We start from the raw sequence: 16501 nt of genomic DNA on the forward strand, positions 1-16501 counted from the left end.
CGACGACCCAACTCAGACGGAGAGAGAGAGAGTGAGAGAGAAACTGGAGAGCACTCACTATCTATCTGACGCACACCTCTGCACACCACCACCAGCCAATAGTACAATAAACAAACACATGAAATCAGCGCCGCTACCGCTAATAGCTAGCGCGTTTAACAACAGAGCCCGATGAGAGCGCCGGCCAATTAAACGCGCGTCTGTGGGCAGCCCCAAATGACAATCTTGTTATTTCCTTCCCTCCGTCGGGTGCGTGGGGCGCAGGAAGTCATTACGAGAGCGCGGGCTCCGGGGACAGCTTTGGGAAATGAGAGCGAGTCGGGGAGCTACAAAAAACAAAGTATTGAGATAAACACCCGCCATTAGCGCAGGCAGTTAAAGCTCCATCTCCTAATCCTCAGCTGGACTCCAGAGGATGTTAACCCTTGCTATGCTGAGGTGCAGGACATTTGCACACTTGATTAAGTTGAGTCACCCTCGCACAAAAACTTTACACGAGTTAGGTGAAGTGCAGGCTGACTTCAGAAATTCCAGCGTTCTCAACTTGCTAACTACTTATTAACTTTGCCCAATACGGGCATCATCAAGCACACTTCGTCAGCAGTATCAATGTGGAAGTTGTAAACATCTACTCTGGAGGGAGTCTCTGGGTACTCGGTTTCCTTTAAAACAAATGAGCACCTCCCTGAAGAAGACAACTTTATAATTACCTTAATTCAGAATATACGGCTGAAAGTAACGATTGGGTTATTAATTGATTAATCTGTCAAATATTTTGTTGTTTAGCCGATGAATCGGACAAAAAAGGCATAATTTCCATCCCTTTATTCAATATGCAAATAAATTTGGATTCAATTTCGGATTTGGTTCCGAACACTCGTCGGTCAGAAAATCTGCAAAAATGTTGATTATTATTTTCCAAAGTGAAAACAGATGTTTTAAATGGCTGTCAATGTCTTATTTTGAAAACAAAATTAAATTAAAAAAACACACAAACATAATCAGTCTGCTTTAATGGAGGACTTCAGAAATTTGAGAGTATTTACTGTTGAGAGACTGAAATTCAGAGGATTTGGACTTTGGACTGGATTTAAGTTTAACAAGGTATATAAACAATCACTTATATTAAAAAAAAAAAAAAAAAAAACAACTAGCAATTCCAGGTAATTTGATAATCGATTTGTTGTTAATCGTTGCAACTCTAGTTCAGACATGCTCTTGTTCACACGCGAACATTTTCACACCCACTGTAAAAGGCAGCATTTTCTCAACTACTTCCAAAGTTTTTCTCGATCAGAGAGAGAGAAGACGACTATTGGGCAAAGCTGCGACGGCTATGAAAAGTTGACACCCGAAGCTTATCTCTCCCACTTTGTGTTGTTGAAAGCGACCGTTGCCCTCTGATAAGTACGCTGTGCTGCTGCGTGAAAGCACTTTCAGTTGCTCCACTCAATGACAGTTTTTTTCTTTTTTTTTTGCAGGATCTTTGTGTGAAAAGGCAATTGTTAACGGTGACCTCGCCACATGGGATGACTTAGTGATGATGCTCACCCTGGCCTCTGTGGTCAACAAAGTCATTCGGAGGCCAGGATTTTTTTTTTTTTTCATGTCTAATGATTATTAATGCAAAGCGTCATTTAGGAGGCGTCAACGGCATTGTTGTTGTCTTTCCAGCGTATCCATCTTGTTGATTGATCACGCCGCTCGTCTGACATCAGTTTTATGGCCTCTGAGATGCGTCTGAGTGTTTCCACAATGCCATCCAATTAGAGAGCTCCATTCATCATTTGTGCGACGGGATCATTATTAATTGGGCGAAGAGTTAGGCTGACAATCACCCGCCGAGATGGGCTGTGTCTTCTGGATGGGGCAGTTCATACCATGGAAACCCAACTTGGAGGATGGAATGGCTTTGCGCCTCCATGCCCTTTCATGGACAACCATTCAGCTACATTTTAAATCAGCCGCAAACCTCCAAACTCCAGCTGGCAGTATTACAATCAAAGTTCTGGCGTCATTTAGGCAAGACCAATCACAAATGCATCACCAATTTGTAAATTACCATACCGTAAGAGGCATCAAGATAGGCCTGCCTTGAGTGTCTCTCATTTTTCTTACCTTCATTTCCTGCAGCTAGACCGTCAGGTTTGGTGATGCCCGTGCTCTTTTTCCGTCTGTGTTTCTTGCGGTTGGCGTGCGGCGAGGGAGGCGGATCTAGCTTAGGACTCGTGGCGCTGCCCGCACTGCAACTGGCTGGGTCACTCGTTCCGTTGGCTGGGGGGGGGAAATTAATCAAGTGTTACTTTTTGCATAGAGTAGGGGTGTCTGACCCATTTTTTTTATTGAGACCATGTTCCACCAACGTGTAAATAATTGTCAACAGCAGGCAGCTCAAACTTTAGCAAAAGCCGGTGGAAATACCTTAAATAATGCATTGCGTGCCCCCGTGCCATACATCGGCTCACCTTTACAAGGAATAAACTCTTTCCAGTGTGTTTCGCAGTGTTTATTACAATAATGACATAATGTACCCTCTCGGGCCGATTGCTGGACTCCATTGCAACGATTTGTAGCTTTTCCAGGACTAGTAAAGGATACAAAAAGCACCACCCCACTGATAAGCTATTGTATCCCTCAAGCTGCTTCAGTAACACGACCTAACAACATGGACTGAGTTCATCATTGTCGCCAAGGAAACAATTGAGGACTTTCAAGGGTCAATAAAGCTCAGACAACATACTGAGTCACGTGTTGCTCAATGATGTGAATGTGTTAGCCTTCCTCAACTCATGTACGTGAGAAATGGGTGGAAAAGCAGACAGGAAACAGTTACTCTGGGAACTGTGTTGTTGCTTTCCGCAGAGTGACAGACAGGTATGGGGGTGGTGGGGGCATCAAAGGACAAATGGACACATAGGTTGGCCTCCGGCAAAACTATATGACTGTCTGAGAGTGACAGTGGGGGGAGGAGTAAAGAGGCAGCTTTGTTTCTTGTAAGTGATTTTATAAATGTGATATTAACCTGTGCTACCGTTGGGCAAAGGGAGAGAAGGATGGGACCATGCGAGGGGGTTGTCAGCTCGCCATCCGTCTGATTTCCTGATATTTGACATCACTTTCCCTTCTTCTTCCCCCTCCGGATGCCATTATGAATCTGGGAGAAGAGGGTGGTGGGGGTGCAGGGAGTGGGGGGTGGATACAGGGGCCTGAGGGAAGCAGGGAAGGAGGGAGGGCCGGTCGGTAGATGGGCCCCATATTGCTCTCCTCTTACCACCCTGTGTGGTGCTGGCAGCCTCCTCTATTGTCTCCCATCAAAAGCTCATTGTAGTGTGGCAAACTCCATTCATTTCCCTGAGCGCCGTCCCAGCCCCCGGGGGCCGAGTGCAGGAGGACAAGAAGGCTCCGGGATTATTGCTGTTGTCGTTGCCAGTTGCACATGCCGTAATGTGCAGCGCGGCGCCATTAGCCAGTGTACAACATTAGGCCTAATTCAGTCATTACCTTTAGGGAGATGGGGCTGTGTTGGAGGAGTGGGATGGGCTCAGCGGGGGATTGAAGATGCGAACGTCGAGGAAGGGGAGCGTGATAGTGATGGTGGGGGAAACTTGAGCTGAGGAGGCCCAACCGATGCTTTGTTTGGAAGTGGGCAAAAGTGTTGGAGGTGGAACCTGAGACCTGATCTAAGGTGAGCAAATTGGAATTTAGGAGCATTTGGCTGTAGTTTTTGTGCGGATGACAGCTCACCGTCACAATGGACCGTACGTGACATTAGGCAGTAATTTCAAATCAATTAGAAATAAATTACACAAAAAAACAAGGCAAGGGAATTATTAATCATGTTTCCTCTATTACAGTTGGCGCCGGCATACTTGCAGCTCAGCACCCGTGGATTCACTTATCCGCTGAATACTTTTTATTTTCAGCGTGCTTTTATGTTTTTGTTTTGTTTTTTCGGTTTCTTGAGAGCAAAATCCTGTTTTATGTGGAAAATGTAAATTGGAGGTTAAACTGTTTTTTTTTGTTTTTTTTTTACAAAAACAAAACAGAACAGAGCAACAAAAAGAAGTCCATTGCATTTCAATGATCGTCAATGACATGCAGATTTTTGCTATTCATGGTCCGGCATGTTACATATCCGCCGTGAATAGTCAGGTTGCACTGTATAGTTCCAAATTGTAAAATTACCGTTCACCACTACATGACAGACATGGCTTAGTTGCATGTGCACCAGGTCTTTTCCTGCCCTAATGTGACAAGGCCGAATTTTTGTGAATTTGGAAAGACATGCAAGATAAACATTTGGAGCGAGTGAGATTTGTCTGGAAAAAAAAAAAAAGTTGTTGCACTTCATTTTGGTGTGCTGTTGAGCAGTTTTATGCCATCTTTGAATGGTCATTTTAATGCGCGACAGCTGTTTGCACTGGAAAATAAATAAGTAAATAAATGACATCATAGTATGTGATTATTTTTTTTGAATGGTCAAACCATTGTTGTTGTTGATGTATTATGAAAAATGAAATATATTAACATATGATGTGAGATACATGGTTCACTAAAAAAAAAGACCACATCAAATCACATGTACTATTTGGAACCTCAAAACTTTGTCTATAAACCCAATACACTCAAATTACTTCTACCAAGCACAAAAAGCGCGAGCAAAGACAAAACATTACTCAACTGAGTTCTGTAACATGATTACGTCAACATTATTCTAAATAATTTAAAAATGATTTTTAACAATACTTCGTAGTGGTGTCGGGCATGGGCCAAAGATGCACGAATTACATTTTGGGGAGGATGCGGATAAATTTGCTGCGGGAAACTTAAAAAAATAAATAAAATGAAAAAAAAGAATCAACACAGAGATTAGAATTACAAAACTCTTCCAGTAAGTGGGTCATTCTCAAGCGAACTGTATCCCCTTTGATTGTCTCCACCACTCTTTCAGACGAAACAATTAGAAGTCAAATCTATAAAGGTTATCACAATGTTTCAGCCTGAGAAGCGATTAAAAAAGGGGACGTTGAATCACATGAATAAACATAGCTGCGCTGCTGGTGTTGTCTTGAATGGCAGCACGCAGCCACACATGTAGCACATCCTGGTCCAGGCGTCTGTTTCAATTTCCCTGCTCGCCTACAACAGCCCCCCTGAGACGAGTCATTAGCTGGCTCAGACAGCTGGGGGCACGGGGGTCCTCCGTATGCCTCCCCCCGCTCACCAACAACCTCCTACCCCCGGCTTCCTCCTCCCTCTCGATGCTAACGTCTGTCCTGCCAGCCCTGCACCGTATGGCGGGGCTGCGAGACGGGAACTGCAACCCGCCTCCGCCGTGACAGCCAGCATTTGTTTAATGTCGCTTGAGGTTAAAGGGGAGGGCTCGCCTCAAGGGGTGGTGCTCTTACAGAGCCGTGAACACCTCTAATTATCAATTTCTGCCCCTAATGTTGTGGAAAATGACCCCCGGGTTTGCTCATCCTCTACCTGAAACAAAGATGGAGAAAGGTCTCTCTCCCTGTGATTGAGCCTCGAACTCAAGGGTCGGCCAACCGATCGCCCTGGGCCACATCGGGCCCATGAGAGCAAGAGACTGCGCTTTTGATCAGCCACGCCCCCGCAAATGCAGACAGACCAATCGCAGCACAGCACAGAATCCTGACAGTTTGTTAAGATAACATGATCAGGAGTTTGGAGCCAATCACGGATCAGTGAGTTAAAAAAAAAAACAACAACAAAAAAATGATCGATCAGAAAATGTATCCAACCTATTTTAATGTTTGGATCAATTGAAAAAAAAACCTGACTGCATATGCTGAGGAACCTTGGATTATTAACTATGGAAGCACAGAACGTCCCTGGAGTGAACAAAATTGTGTTTGCTGTTATGTCTTATTGTGCAGATCCGGTTAATGATGTAATTGATTGGTCTGCAAATTATGGCATTACAACTGGAACCGATTTTGCATAAAATGCAAAATATTTGCCAATCTGATCTACAGTATATAAAGTTTAGTAAAGAGTTAAAAAAAAACACTGGATATTAAATCTTAAAAAAGCAAGAAGGTGTTGATTTTATCATATTGATTTACGATATTTGTTCTGGGCCCAGTCGGGCCGACGAGTCACGAGTAGCTCCAGGCCTCCGTTTATGTCGAACGCTGTGAAACTTTGCTCAAGACGTAGTAAAGCCTCAAGTACAGTAAATATTCGAACGAAAAACAATGAAATAAAAGCACGGCAGTGACAGGGCGTGTCTTCAGACAAAAAAACAATTTTTTTTGTCGTTAGCTCGGGCGGAAATCTTCCCCTTTGTAATTCAAGTCAGCAAAGTATCGGATACCATGATGATGATCCTGTGGTGTGGGGTGTGTTCAGAGAGAATTTCCCTCGCCAATATCCTTGCAAAGCAGTTGAGAGATGACAATTGTAACTGTTAAAGCTATTTCGTCTTCTACTACTTCTACTCCACTTTTCTGTCGGTCTGGATGCCGTGCGGCACCAGGCAGCCACGCACAGGTCACGTCAAAGTACGGTTTGGGGAAAGAAACTAACGATTGTCGATGCAAATAATTCTGTACGTGATGTGCTGTGTATCTTGAGTATGCCACCCGATTTCTCCCTATCATGTGGGATTATTTTCATTTAAAAAAAAACTAAAGATTTTAAAAATTCATGTGTGTACCTGATTTAAGGACCACCAATAACCAACAAGAACACTATATTTGCTCTCCATTTCTGACTTCTCAACAACTGCACGATCATATTGCAAATACCGAAGTGGAGAAAGTCATTTCATTGTTATTCAAGAAGCTGCGTGCGCCCAACGATGTGATTCCGCCAGGCCCCTTGACACGGCAGCCCTGCCTGTCCTCAATCAAACGGCTGCAATTAATGGCAAAAATTAGAAACAATCACCGCCTCCCCCTTATTATCCTCAATTAGAGTGTGCTAATCAAGGCCCGATCGCGCTCCGCTGCTCTCTCCGAGCTAAATGTCAAACTTCATTACGGCCCGCCGTCGAAATCAAACCCCCTGAACATGCCATCACCTTCACATCGGGAGGCCCGACACCAAAAACACGCTGCTGCAGGAAAAAAAAAAAAAAAAAAAAAGACTATGCATCAATTTCGTAACTTAATACTTCTATAGGCTAGAGGTACAATCGGGCAACAACTGGGCAGGAGGCACTCATTGATGAATGAATAGATTCCAAATGAATCTCAGTATTTTAGATTTCCACAAAAAAATTATGGGGGGGCAATTTGATTTTGGGTTGCTTCGAATCATGTCTAGTTTGTCAACATTCTTTATTTTTCTGAAGCTGCAGTGTTTTATAATTTTACTGATGTAAGGAATACTCCTGCAATGTAGCCTCAAGTCCATCATTCATCTTTAAAACAAGATTAGATAACCATCCCTGTATTATCCATACAGTGGGGAAAATTTACAAGATAACAATCCAGCCATGTTACAAAGGAATATTTGCACCAATTACTTTTTGTAGTTACCCTAACGAATGTGTTTTAATGGTTTATATTCCATGACGTCTGAAGGACAGCATACATCCAAATGACGAACTCGATTGCAAAATCATAAAAATGAATCGTGATCATTATTTAATAATTTGAGCTTTAAAAAAGCAGCTTTGAATCACGGTTTGAAACATGCTGATCTCTTACTTTTGCGGTCTAGAATACAAGTGGACCAGCCAGGACACCGCTTAAGTTAGCATCAGGTCAAAGGTTGCTAATCAGAAACTTTTCTGCTCACGTTTTTGACTTCAGAATGAATATTACCATGCATTCATCCATCTATTTTCTGATCGGCTTATCCTCACAAGGGTCGCGCGGCATGCCGGAGCCTACCCCAGCAGTCTTCGGGCATTAGGCGGGGGACACCCTGAACTGGTTGCCAGCCAATCGCAGGGCACACATAGACGAACAACCATCCACGCTCACACTCACACCGAGGGACAATTTAGAGTGTTCCAATAACCTGCCATGCATGTTTTTGGAATGTGGGAGGAAACCGGAGTACCCGGAAAAAAACCCACGCAGGCACGGGCAGAACATGCAAACTCCACAATGGAAGGCCAGAGCTGGAATCGAACCCTGCACCTCTGCACTGCGAGGCCGCATTTGGAAAACTTGAGAAATTCAGATTTTCAACCTGGCTTTGAGCATCTTGCTTTTAATTCACCGCCAAAGATTGAAGTGTAGGAGCAAGGGGTCTAAGCAGGCATGCGACGCATTAAGAATGGCTGTCCTTCTAAGCACCAGCATTAAAAAAAAAAAAAAAAAAAAAAAAAATTGGGCCTGGATTTAATCAAAAAATCGGCGCTCAATATTCAAGAGCTGTTGCGACGTGTGCGTCTGCCTTGGCACAATAGCTTTACAAATGAGCGCATTCTCTAAATAATATGGAAATGGTTACGTGGGCTTAGACGTCTTCATTCTGGGCCGAATCATCAATCTGATGCTTTTTTTTTTTTTTTTTTTTTTGCATCCCGCTATTGTCGTTCCTTTTCGTGTTAACCTGCAACCTTCGCCAAGGATAATGGAGTGACGGGGCTTCATTTAGGCCCCCAACAGGAGCACCCTTCACTGCGGAACACCCTCCATTGATTGTTGAACAGGGTTACGTTATGATGGAAGACTGGCGACGCATTTCAATCATGTTTTCTGAGAGTGTCTATGATCACTGGCCACAACATCACTTCACCATCCCATGAGAGCTGGCTCAAAATATTGCTTTTCGAGGGGGGCCCTTTACATGTCGAAAAAAATCACAAACGTGTATCCGAATGAAAAAGATCGACAAAAATTTACTCATTCGCACTGCCTGAAAAAATCTGCCACCGAAGGCCGACAATTTCATAATTGAAAATATAAAGTATTATTTTTTTTCTCAATATTTGAAATAAGTATTCTTTATCAGCGCACAAAATGAAGCGTGCATCAGTTACAAAGAAACCAAAATTATCCATCCGATTTCAAATTTGTGTCGGGTGCTAATTTCAGGTGTCAGGTTGGTGAACCGGAAAATACAGATCGTGGAAACTCGATTTAAGAGACCCGAAAGCGATGGACGCCCAATTTAACGGAAGGAAATTAGTGTCTACTGCACTCAAAATGCCACTTTGTACAGTACCTTTTGAAGTACAGAAAAAGGACAAACGTGGCTCATGAATGAGACCAGACGTGTTCATTTTAATTAATTTTCAGAGCGGGTTTTCATAATACAGTATTTGTTACTTTTTTGTCAAAAGCGCTTCGTCTTAATTGAATTTTCATTAGCTTAAGTGTTCTTTTTTTTTTTTGTATTTACTGTGTGCAAGATTAAAAAAAACATCATGGTAAGTAATGTGTCTTATGTTCATCAAAAAATATTTTAAAAACAAAGATTTACAAATCAAATATGGATCATGTAAAAGACAAATTACAAAAAGTGCAGTGTATAATACTGCTTCAAAAATTTGTGGATTTGTGGCTTGTCGTCATCTGGTGACACTTTTTTATTGGCTGCTGCTCGATCACATCGCTTCTAAGCAACACAGAGTAAGAGGACCAAAACTCCCAGACCATTGATTGACCTTCCTTCTTCTGGCTAACGGCCTTCCTCGAGTACGAAATGTAAGGACAGAAATAATGCTCATGTATGAATTTATTTGCCAAAGATGACAAAGTACATTTTCGGCCATAATTACAGTAAGTTTTGTCGTTGTAGTTTTTCGTTAGCTGAACTCAAGACAACATAGATTTTGTACGTGAATTGAAATCATTGTGCTTGGGCCTTGTTGCTGATGGCTGCGGTGTCCAAGGCAGACGTGATCGCGCTGCGCCTCCAAATGAGTGAGCGGGCTCGTGCGTCGCGACGACGAGGGTCTCGCAGTCGGCCTCCTGCAGCGCTCATAAAGTGCGCTCTTTAAACTGCCACGGCCCATGGGAGGGGGCGGGGAGGTATGGGGATGGAGTGGGGGCGGGGGTGTACTAACTATTGTGGGGTGGGGTGGGGGGTGTCGCCGCCGCCAATCTAATGAGAACTACCAGAGTGCAAACATGCATGGAAATGACTGTTATTCTGTTGATGTGCATTTAAGTGCTTTTTTACTGCCAAGCACAAAGAGAGGGAAATAACTGGTGATGAATGGTACCCCCGAAAAACATTCATTTTCCTCCCCGCAAGAGAAAAGAGCAGCAAGGGGGGGGGGGTGATGATGGGGGTGTGGGAGGGCTATGATGGAAGGCAAAGACGCGCACGCTGAATACATTATTTGACTTCAGTCGCCGGCACCGATGGTACGGCGAGGTTGGCAGGAAGTTAACCTTCAGTGTGACTCGGCTCCGCACGCGCTCAAAAGGTCACGTAGATGATCGTAAGGCCTGATCTGCTCATCAGCTAAATGAGCCTCGCAACACGCGTAACACGCATTAAGTTGCTCAAATTGTCATGAATATACAACCCCGGGAATGAATACAACAATTTCAGACTTTTTCTTCTCAAGTCACCTTATTTCATATTTGTGGGTTGGCACGTGAACATGCAAGATGGAATAGTAGGTATTCATTACTGCAACATAAAACCCAGTCGAACAAGATCTGATTCAATTTTACTCTTTTTAATTGTTTCTTACAGCTAAGTCAATCTAAACCTAATCTTACTGTATTTGATTTTATTGATGTTAACCGCAGGATTGTTCCAATCTGAAAAGATAATCTATCTTTGGCAGACCCCGCACATAAAGATAAAAAAGTGATATGGTACTCATATACGAAGTAATATCAACACTGCTCCCCACACACATAAAGATTCTCTTCCAGCACCGGTCAGGAATCCGGTTGTGCAAGGGAGAGCTCTCGCATGATCACACATGATTTTACAAACACGAAGACGACTGTGATTTTCCAGGTTGGTGCCAATGGTTGCCGAGGAAGACGGAGGCTTTATAACGTGGCAAGCTCAGCAAGGAAATTTTTTTGGAACTTTTGAAAACACTTCCAGCCATCTGAGGAAACCATGTACATACAAAACAAACAAACAAAAAAACCAAAAAAAAAAACCCAAGATCGGGTTGGCCACTAAGGTGACATAGAAGAAGAAAAAAACCTTTGCATTCCCTCGCTTTTTTTTTGTTTTGTTTTGTTTTTGGTGAGGCCGCGACTGGTTTTGGACCATATTATCGGGACAAACCCACTTCTGAGCACACATTCCCCATAAGGATAGTCTTATAAAACGATCTTAGCAGATGTAAAATGTGGGGAGTTTGATGTCCTTGGTCGGGTAGGAGCCAAATCGGGACAAAAACAGATCGATTGTCTTTACATGTGGACCTCGCTTCAAGAATCTCATCTTCATCCAATATAACACTTCATGTTAAACTAATCTTAGCCAAATCTAGCCAATTTTATGTTTTCATAAATGTAAATCATAAAACTCATTCTTTCATATTGAGACATTTATTTTAAATGAACTTAGTCACACCTCATTGTTTTGTTTGATTACAACCCTTCTCAGTCTCGTAGCCGCTTCAATTACCTTAATGTAAGTCTAGCCATGTGGTCTTTTCTCTCACCCTAACTTGACTATATTTAACTTTAAGTATATCTTAACTGTTATCTTCACCTCATCATAATGTAATTGCAATCATTAAAAACAAAATATTACACTGATTCTCATCCCTCAAGAGGAAATTCAAAATACCGTATTTTCCGCACTATAAAGCGCTTCAAAGTAGACAACACACCTTAACCCTGGAGAACCCAAGAACCCTTTTCTTCTTTGGAAAATGATGAATTATACATTAAATGACTGCTATATGTTCATTGAACGCCAAAATATATGTTTTTTCAAATATTCAATGCTTTAATACTAATTTAGGATGAGGGCCAAATTTGACACTTTGGGATTTAAGGGTAGCATTTGAGTAGCAGAAATTGTAGGGGCCAAATTAGACCCCGTGGGTTCTCCAGGGTTAAATGAATGGCCTATAACAGTTTTCATATAAAGGGGGCATTGCATTATAAGGCACATAGAATAGAAGCTACAATGGTGGCTGTGGTTGTATTATGCATCCATGAGATGGAGCTATGCTAAAGGGAATACACTACAATACAGCTTTATTTATATAGAGCTTTCACAACCGCTGCAGCTGTAACAAAGCGCTTTACAGAACATTTAAAATACTACGTCCAAGAAATCACAATATTGATCCATTTATAAGGCGCATCGGATTATAAAGGATACTGTCGGCTTTTGAGAAAATTGAATGCTTTTAGGTGCGCCTTATAATGCGGAAAATATGGTAATCAGTAGTTAAGTGATCTCGTTTTAATTTGTCCTCGGTTTCTAATTTGTCCTCATTAAAGGTCTCGGGTGAGCTGGAGCCGATTGAGGTTACTTTGGACAAGGCACATATAAACAAACAATCGGTCACACTCCCACTCACGCCTTTGAGCAATTTTGAGCCTTCATTGAACATAGATGTACATATGAACATATATGTATGAGATTCGAAACAAGAACGGCAGAAGTGTTTATATGGCCTTATGTGAGCTTAGTTTATCTTTAAGCGTTACTTACGGGCGGCGCTGCTCGTACTGGTGTTGATAGCGTCGTTCCACTGGTCAGTGCTGGAAACGGAGAAGGAACGCTGGTGCATTCCGTCCTTGCTGCTGCCAAACAAGGATGCGCCTGTCTGCAGGGACGAGCTGCTGTTGGAGTGCGAGGCGCCTGGAGACAAGGCAAAGACAAGAAGTTCGCGAGTTAGCGCGCTTGTGAACGAGGGAAAAGAGTCAAAAGTTGTTGGGTTTATTTCTGTAGAAGCATGCGCACACATACACACAGACACACAGACACACAGACACACAGACACACACACACACACACACACACACACACACACACAAAGCTCCTCTAATTAGGCCTTAATTAACAAGGTATACTCTGAAGGCTAATTATCTCGCCTCATCCCTCCGACTGGCACATCCATCTCTCTGCGTTGGCGTCAGCAGGCGCACTCCTCTGAACCTCCAATCAGGCAAGCCGCTGATGCCTCTTCACTAATTCATGGGCTCAGCGGCACCATGCGGGGTGCTTCCTCCAGCTCGCGGGCACATTCAGAATCATCATAAACTCACACCTCTTTGCCATTTATTAAGAGCAAGAACAAGAATTAAAGCTGCAAGGCGCCTCACGCTCCCTTTCTCAAGGCAAATCCTCAAAATGATCATCAAATCATGACGACAAGCTCCGGATGGCATTTCTCAGACTTGATTGAGTCATGGCACAATTATTGAAATGAGGAGAAAAAGCTCAAGGAACACCACCAAACAAAATGTCAAGAAAAATGAAGACAAGGGTTGGTTGGATGGAAGTAACTATACATATTTGGGGAAAAAAATACATATTTGTAGTCGGTAAACTACTTTGGGACTTTTATCTCATGGCACACCTGCTGGTCTCTGGTGATACACTGGTTATAAAAGTTTGTCAAAATACAAGCTCTGGAACTCGCTGAAAATGGCTGCTTCAAACGAAAATGGCCAACTTTCTGTTCTATTTGTGGCAATTGACATACATATAATGCACACGCTCAGCGAAATGTGTGATCATCTGTGAAACTGGGGTCTGATGCTAATTTTCTCAACATTTTCAGGGGCGGGAGGGGGGCTACTGTGTATGAATTTACCTGTGCAAATATTTGTTTGTTTTTGGCATTGTTGAGGCCCCCCAAAAGGCCACACATTGTCAAAAGAGTATGCGCAATGCCATAATAATTAACATTTCAATGTTAATGGAGAGGTGAGGGGAATTCAATTCGAACATTAGCAAAAATATGGTATATATACAACTTTATTGACATTTTCTTTGTTCCGGGCCTTTTATTTTATGATTACACATTAGCTTATGATTGAACAGCTGAACATCTATAGAATGTGTGTGTGTGTGTGTGTGTGTGTGTGTGTGTGTGTGTGTGTGTGTGTGTGTGTGTGTGTGTGTGTGTGTGAGACACGAAGTACTAAGCGGCACGGGCGCTTGTTAGGATAATATGTCCTACTCATTATCTAGAGTAATAAGTGTATCAAATTCACATAATCATGTCTAATTAGTATCGGTAATTATCTTGTTGGGCCCAAGAATATTAATCTTGGTGTCCCAGAGGGGGAGGGAGCGCCATCGCAGCACGAGTGGGAACGAGAGTGACAGCGGGAGAATCATGCTGAGGCACGAAGAGGAAAATTAGCGCGCGGAAATCAGAGCAGAAGAGGAGTAGCGCGAGGGGGAGGTGGAGGAGGAAGAGAGGAAGCAATAAAATGAGAAACTTTGTTACAATAGAAATAAAGGCAGCATAGAACACTGCGGATGCTCAATCATAATGTATACAATAAGAAATAAGTAATCAAAATTTGATTGGTTTTTAAAGAATAATCTTCCCATGGTTATCCAAAAGTGTCCAAAATGGGCAACGCAATGAACATTGTTTATATGCTAGAGAGAGAGAGATGAAACCTGACTAACCAATGGATTTATCAATCCAAGCAAAGTAACTTTCATACCAAATAACCACAACTTTAACCCTTTCATGCACCCTGTAACCTGATAACATGATAAGCTGTCCACTGTACTAACCACTGTCTCTGAGAGGGTTCAAATGGATACATTTGACAATAATGGTGTTAAAAAGTTCATTTTTGAACATACTGATTTTGTTCCAAGTACACGCATGAAATGTTAAATCTGTGTTCTTTTAAACTACAAATGGCAAAGTAATCTCAATACTAACAGAATTAGCCAGCCTTACTTCATGAATCCACTATCTTTCTAAATTTTGTATGTGTGTGTGTGTGTGTGTGTGTGTGTGTGTGTGTGTGTGTGTGTGTGTGTGAGACAAAAGTGATAAGCAAAATCAGACAAAAGTTATTCGATCCAACAATTATTCCAGACTTTCATGGTTTGCTTGAGTTACCAGGGCAACAACAGCGATAGCATTCCACTCGACACAACCCATTAATTCAAAAGCTGTTTTTTTTTCTGAAGGTAAAATTACCACATATTGTTGCTTTAAAGAAAGTTTGACTCTCGCCGATGAAAAACAGATAACGACAAAAGAGATTCTACTGCTATTTAAAATTCAACAATCACATCTAATTGTCAAATTGGATGCTAATGATAAATGAATTATACATGGCTGCACCCATTAGTCCCCACAGACCACTCCTGCATAAAGGGGACGATAATGTAATTACAGTGGAGAAATAATCATCAGCTTGTGGCATTCAAAAGAGCTAACAACTCCAGCCGGGAGCGTCGCGCAGCCAATACGGACGCTAATAAACACGATGATGGCTGGTCAACTTTCGGAGGGTCAGTGAAGGCATCGAAAGGGTTTGACGTAAACACAATGCAAAAACAATTACAAGGTGCATCTCAAATTATAATAACTTCAAAAAGTAAAACTCGTACTTATTTACGATACACGGGAATATTTCATGATTTATTTATTTTTATTTCATATTCTATGACTATAGTTTACAGTGAAGAAACCTACAATTCGCTCCAAAAATTGAATATGACATGTAACAAGAACAATTATTTTTAATAAAAAAAATTAGGCACCTTCTGTCAAGTATTCCCCCGTTTTTAATGAATCTGTTTCAGTTTCATATTTTGAACAATTAAAATCTAATTATTTTGATATTCTAATTTGTCAAAATGCAACAGCAGATATGCACACACTGCTTTGAACACTTCTCTGACATTGGAATGGACGATGGTGATTCAAAACTTTCCGTACTGACTACAAAAAATGTGCAATGTTTCAACTACATCAGGCTGTTTACTGTATTTAGATTTCCAAAAATATGATCTTGAGTTTAGATCAGAGTTGTGGGTAACCGACAGCTCTTCATTGGGCCTCACATGTAATTGTAAAAATAAGATGCGGCTTTGACCCAAAATGGCCGACTTCCTGTCCAAATTCGGGCATGGGCTCCTGTGGGCTGGAATGGGCCAAAACCCCTGACTGTTCTGTAGTCGATAAACGCGTTGTTTGAATAGGATGGTCCAACTTCTAATCCGTTCAGTCTTCGGTTGTCATTGTTTTGTTTTGTTTTACTCGCTGATCGGCTTTAACCTTTTCAGGGATGGCGGTTACGACAGTGGACAGCTTATCATGTTATCAGGTTACAGGGTGCATGAAAGGGTTAAAATCCTGAAAATCTTATAAGCAACAAAGAATAGCAAAAATGAGGTCAGCGGAAGTTTTATTTTTTTCTCCACATTTCAAACATGGGCCAATTTGACCCATCCAATCACATAACATAACATCACATAACAGGAGGTGTAATTATAGGTCAGCGGAAGTTTTATTTTTTCTCCACATTTCAAACATGGACCAATTTGACCCATACAATAACATAACATAACATCACATAACAGGAGGTGTAATTATCCACGCGTGCCAGGAACGAGGGGGGGGGGGGGGCACACAACCAAATTT

At 42.1% G+C, this 16501-nt stretch overlaps 1 protein-coding gene across 4 annotated transcripts in view; it reads right to left on the reverse strand.

Annotated features, from left to right (window-relative positions):
• agap3 (ArfGAP with GTPase domain, ankyrin repeat and PH domain 3) overlaps positions 1-16501 on the reverse strand; it is a 172964-nt gene that overhangs the window by 41257 nt on the left and 115206 nt on the right. For all 4 annotated transcript variants that reach the window (XM_019879018.1, XM_019879020.1, XM_019879021.1 and 1 more), the window contains 2 exons: positions 12583-12732; positions 2119-2274 (listed from right to left, as the gene is read on the reverse strand). In XM_019879018.1, the coding sequence (XP_019734577.1) occupies positions 2119-2274; positions 12583-12732 (306 nt within the window). The remainder of the gene's footprint in view (positions 1-2118; positions 2275-12582; positions 12733-16501) is intronic.

This window comes from Hippocampus comes, unplaced genomic scaffold (genome assembly GCF_001891065.2).
Source record: "Hippocampus comes isolate QL1 unplaced genomic scaffold, H_comes_QL1_v1.1 scaffold85, whole genome shotgun sequence".
NCBI lineage: Eukaryota > Metazoa > Chordata > Actinopteri > Syngnathiformes > Syngnathidae > Hippocampus > Hippocampus comes.